Source organism: Pyxicephalus adspersus, chromosome 2, assembly GCF_032062135.1.
Source record: "Pyxicephalus adspersus chromosome 2, UCB_Pads_2.0, whole genome shotgun sequence".
Taxonomy (NCBI): Eukaryota; Metazoa; Chordata; class Amphibia; order Anura; family Pyxicephalidae; genus Pyxicephalus; species Pyxicephalus adspersus.
The window spans coordinates 71,191,187-71,196,981 of record NC_092859.1 but is presented as its reverse complement, the minus strand read 5'-3'; the positions used below and the strand labels follow the sequence as shown (position 1 = coordinate 71,196,981).

The window sequence follows — 5,795 nt, the reverse complement described above, 5'->3', positions numbered from 1 at the left end:
AAAAAAAAAAAAAAAAAAAAGCTATGGTTCTTTTACCTGAAAACAAGCTGCTTAGGAGTGTACCTTTACAATCAAAAGATGCCATCATACATTTACTTTGATGCTTTTCAAATCACAAGGTACTCAAAAGCCTAAACTGTCCTGTGAAAAAATCTTAGTAGCCCAAGGTCCTCAATCAAGTCATAGTAGCTTTCCAAATTTTGGTAGGCCTATGTTAGCTAAAAGACCCTGTTAAGACATCAATCCTGGCTTGTTATTGAAAGCAGCATATTGCTAGGGCTGCCATCTGGAGCTTTTCCAACACTTTGAGCAGGGTCATAGCTCTTGACTGTACTTTGCAAAGATGGTCAGTGTCTAGAAAGGGCGACAGCCCTGGAGCCTAAAACTCGAAAATTTTCGAGTATACTATAGTGTAATAGAGACAATACTGAAATCTCCAATTTTCTGATAGTTTCCTTTAGGCTGTTACCTAGGTCTTGATTTTGGTAACCTTTGATAATAAATTTACAGAATATAATGTCTATAATGGCTGTCACAATTTTCCTCTGATTATTTCAGAAAATTCCATCACCATTTCTTTACCAATATGATGCCGAAAGGGATCTGAATTAGGAAACAAATCCCATTTTGCACCAGAAGAACCAGAGGTTGGGAAGGTAGCTGCAGAGTTTACAGCAAGAAGAAAGCTTAAACTCCCAAAAATTTAAATGTTAGGCCCATGAATGTGAACTAATAAGTCCTCACATTCACGCCACCAGAAACTGGTTCCCACAATTGGAAAAGGGAATTAATGTACGAAAGAGGTGCAGTTAAGATGACCCATAATCCCAGAAAATGAGAGATTGCTATATATAAAATTGATACACAAGTATAAGGAAATCTGAATTTAAAGTTAGTAGTCAAATTCTCCAAGGACGTCTTTTTTTTTTTTTTCTTCATTTTTTTCCTTCAATAGGCCGAATTGGGTTTCAAAACACCTCTTCGATCTAACACTCTCTCAATTATAAATGTCAATTGTGTCTTGTTTTCACTAATAATTTACTGTTTCCCTGAAACGTCTCTTGGTTCTTGGCTACTAACCTTTCATGTTACTCTTGGATTTGTCAGTTTGCTTGCCTGTGGGGGTTTGGGCTTGCTGGCCCTGCCCACTGGAGGAGGCTGCTTGCTGAGCTGCCTTCTGCTTGAGCATTGTCCAGTCAAATGTGTAGTCGTACTGATGGTTCAAGGTTCTGAAAGAGAGCGCAAATACAATGTGGAATTAGTTAGGTGAGCAAGGTCAACAATATTACTTAATAAAATGGATAAAGTGTGCATGTGTGAGGGCTGGGTACATAATTGTATGAAGGCTAAATATCTAAAACAAACTGAACCTTTCAGTAAATTGGAAGGTATGCTTATGTAGTCTGTCAAATGAAAAAATATACCTATAAAAGGCAATGTGAGAATTCTAGTCACCCCCCCCCCAATCTTCCACATTGCTTGATGTAACATCACAAAGTGGCCTTATTGTCACACCCAAAAAAAAAAAGGCAACATTTTTTAAGTTGACATTAAAGTCTACCGGAGGCATCCGATTAACTGGTGAGGCATTCTACAGGACCATACTTTGAAGAACAGTGATGTCACTCCTTGCCTAAGCAGTGCAGGTAAAAGATAGGGACAAGTAAAATTTCAGATGCAGATGGCATAGCTAAGTATACTAGGCATATATTTGAGTGGAAGTTCTCCCAAACATTTCCAAACTCTGAAAAATAAGTTAAGTGCATGTCCTTTGCAGTCATTTTTAGTCTAAATTATCCAACTGTAAGGTGCTGTTCACCAGGTAACCCTGCATAAATCATACTAAATTTCTTTAGAACAGTGTAGGTAGTAATGTCAGATGTTGCTTTAGTTGCTATAATCTCCACAGCTTTTCTTCATAGCCACATTTATAGGTTTCCTAAATGCCAATAATTAAAAAAACAAACACTTACCTGAAAAGAATTCTGAAGAGCTGCCTCAGATACATATAATCTGGTGCCTCCTCAAAGCGCAATCCGCGACAGTAATTGAGATACATAGCAAACTCTGCAGGAAATCCCTGTACAGAAGAAATTGAAAAGATTTGTCAGGCAACACTCAGTGTGACCAATAGATATCCACTGTCAAATCACAGTACAATAACACATTTAGAAATGCATCATAGAAGTTTGTTGGATGTAAACCAATCACTATGTTAAAGAGAAAAGATACATTTTTAAAACTGTATATAATACATGCAGACAGCTTTATTGCAAATACCATATTTTAAATAAACTGTATGTTTACCTTGCACAAAACTTCAACAGGAGTGGACATCTTCTTCTCACTGATCTTTTCATATTTCTGTTTCTTGGTTGCTGCCTGTGGAACAAGGTAATTTACACATTTGCCCAAGGAAAAATAAAAACCATTTAGGATTAAAAGACTAACACAAAGTTAACACTAGGAATATAAAATTTCTATAACCACTGTGACAGAAAGAAAAACCTTGAAAGTCTACAACTACCTATCCCTTGCATTGTGTGTTGACAGGCTTAATTGTTAAAGTAACATCATAGTTTCGCAACTAATGTATGAAAACCTGAACAGCCCTGACACTATTGGTTGTTTATGAGTAATCTATGATGTATTTGATACCAAGACACATAAGATACACGTGGGTGAATTTTGAAGATAAGGGGAGACATGGATACGCTATAATATTGTAAAGAGGTACTAAAGTCTGGGAGCAGTTTCCCCAAAAAGGCAGTATGAGTCAAGCCCTCTGCAATGTTCTCCCCAGTCTTTTAGTCATGCTCATTACCTGGTTGTTTTGGTGGTTACTCAAAAGTTGGGTCACAGTACAGGAACCACCACCTGCCTTTCTCCCACCCACCTTAAAACAATTTTCTGGGGGGAATAAAAAGGTCCCCTTGCACTGACCATATATCAAAGAAAACTGCACAAAAACAGCAGACAAAACAGGACATTGTAAACAAACATCTTAATGCCTATACTCTGATATAGCTTAAAGCATACCTAAACTACATAAAAGATTATTCAACCTTTTTATGTAAGGTAAAAATTCTGTTTTTTTTTTTTTAATAGGTGCAACACCCTAAAAAAAAAAAAAGGACGGGTGCAGCACCGCCCCCCTAATTCTTGATCGCATAGGCAGATCGCAAATTTTCTTTCATCCTACATCACCCCATCACGTGCCTGGGTCGGGCGACGTAGGATGAAGAACCCGGAAGAACAGACGAAGATGGTGGCATCGGGAGAGCCGGCTCTGGGACCAGATGCAAGACTCCCCCGTAGGGATGGAACTGCCCTGTGGGATTGAAGGCAAGTGTATTTTTTTTGGGCAGTTTTTAGTTTAATTTCTCTTTAATATATCACTTCATTCACCTGGGAGGATACCAGCAAAGCATGACACGACCTACCTTCAGCCCTTGCCAAGGAAGGCTAGTTCTGTTGAAATACATTAGTACATATCCTAGAGACTCCATATCATCACGACGACTGCAAAAATGAACACACATAATGAGGGAAGATTTCTTGGGTAGGCAAATTACATTTTGTTAAAGAGGTGCCAGCCCACAAAGTTGCAACCAGCATCCTAGTATCATATATCAACTGCTGTCAAAAGGTAATGTAATCAATGGGTCAAAAATGTGTTGCTCAGATACACCATACAGAAGTCAAATAAATATTGCCTACTCGTTCATCAGAACATCCTAAAACGATTGTACCTCAATGGGCTATAGGAAAAGCATTAAACATCCATTTCCTGATAAGACACTTTAGCTTATATTCTATAAACCATACCGTACAGTCATGCCCCACTAAGCGCCATATGGTTGAAGCAGCAGCAGCAACAGTTCTGCTTCATTTTTAAACTGGACCTTTATGTCCAAACATTACATAACTATTCTAAATGTAAAAATACAACAAACTCACAGATGTGCTATTAAAGGACAATCAAACCTTAGAAGTTGACAAAATAATTCACAGCCTTGTGCTCAAATCTGTTGTAGGAAATTGGCAAACAATGAGTGAAGTCTGCCTGCCATTCTTGTTGAACTGGCCAAAAACCCCTAAAGTAACATATTTTTGGACTAAGGGGAGAAAAAAAAAAAAGTGACCTAATTCACTTTAAAACGGAAAGAAACTCCAACTGTGGTACTTTTGCCACATATTAGCCAATATGATGCTTATTAAATGCAAGACTTCCCGTCACACACTCCAAAGACAAAAACTTCTGACTATTCAACTGGGAATTCATTACCTCTGTTCAATTCCTAAATGAGCATTGATACTAGCATAGCGGGCTGTGCCAGTCAAGTTTTTGTCTTCTCTGTATGGTATGTGTTGCCTTGTCCTGTTGTCTCTGTACTTTTTGGCCAAACCAAAGTCTATAAGGAATAACTTGTAAAGAACTACTGTGGTAAATCTGCCCCAGTGTCTTCCAGTTTCGGTGACCTCAGAAAGTAAAACTTTCTACTGAAAACTAAAAGTTGGAAGAGAAATCTTTATTACTACACAGCACAAAACTACTTGTAGCTGAACGTTATAGTTTTCTAACATTCTGCCACTTTTAGTTGAGGAGCAGTTAAGTCATCAGAATGCTTCATCAGAAGTTTAAAAAGTTTTATTGGAAAATCTGGACCAAACATTTTAATGCTTCTTTCCAAATTGTAAAAGTAGTTTACAAATAGGTTATGTCATGACAAAGTAAACCAAGTTTTAAATCCATAGATTTAAAAATTAGAAGTGTGTAACCTAATAAAGTGAATGTGCTCCTCCAATGTAACTAAAGCTGAACTCCGGAGAAGAAAAATCCTTTACCAGTGCAGAAACTGCACCTCTCCTCAGCACAGGTCAATATATCACTTTCTTCTTAGGGTATTATGAATAAGGCATTATACTTGCTTTATTCCACATTTCCCCAACAGAACAGGCCATCCGATACTACCAGCTTGTGGGCAGGCCTTCAGCACCAGAAACAAAGAATTGCTAGTTTTGTATTGTATGGGATGATGACATGGCTGTTACTGTTTCGGGAAAAGAAAGAGGAGAATTGGTTGCACCAAGGGGATGCCTGCTAGAATGCAAAAAAGCAAGTATATCACCTTAGTCATGAGGGAAATCACTGCAAGGGTTAAGGATTTCTTTCCCCCCTTGAGTTCAGCTATAACAGAACAGTTTATCTGCAGAACAAGAAAGCTGTTAGCAGGTAACTTTTGATCATACTGCTCTGCTGCTCTTGGAATAGGAAAATCTTAACATATGCATGGTCAGGCCACAATCTAGCCTGGTGATAGGTCGATAAGCCCCCATGGGTTAGTGGCTGTGGAGTGGACAGTACATTAACCCTTACAACCTTGAAGTAGAGAAACTCCAGTCCAGGGAAGCATAAGCAGAGAATCAAAAGTTACCTGCCCACAACCTATGCAGTGGTAAGATAATTATTAGCATAGAGGTGTGCACAGGATTTTACAATTACAAAGGAAACCATATAATCAAGAATAGTCAAAGGTAAAAAGACAAAATGTAATAGTTTTTTTTTTATTTATGGCAACAGATTAAAGGACAACCATCAAAAAAATAACCACCACCATTAGACAAAGAAATTATAAACTAGCAAGACCTAGACTTTCATCATGCGTTCATATATAACAGTTATAGCTGCTATATAAAGAAAAAGTAATGTTTCTTTACAATTGTGGGCTTGTCAAAATGATGGATAATTTCCAATCTTCTATGTAGAAAGCCTGGACAGAACCCTTGTACAT

At 37.9% G+C, this 5,795-nt stretch overlaps 1 protein-coding gene across 2 annotated transcripts in view; it reads right to left on the bottom strand.

Annotated features, from left to right (window-relative positions):
* Positions 1 to 5,795, bottom strand: part of CSNK1A1 (casein kinase 1 alpha 1) — a 21,809-nt gene that overhangs the window by 3,104 nt on the left and 12,910 nt on the right. The window contains exons 5-9 of one of the 2 annotated variants that reach the window (XM_072400971.1): positions 4,289 to 4,428; positions 3,444 to 3,522; positions 2,308 to 2,382; positions 1,974 to 2,080; positions 1,081 to 1,229 (exon numbers count right to left, since the gene is read on the bottom strand). In XM_072400971.1, coding sequence (XP_072257072.1) covers positions 1,081 to 1,229; positions 1,974 to 2,080; positions 2,308 to 2,382; positions 3,444 to 3,522; positions 4,289 to 4,428 — 550 coding nt within the window. The remainder of the gene's footprint in view (positions 1 to 1,080; positions 1,230 to 1,973; positions 2,081 to 2,307; positions 2,383 to 3,443; positions 3,523 to 4,288; positions 4,429 to 5,795) is intronic. The other variant, XM_072400972.1, reaches the window with a different exon arrangement.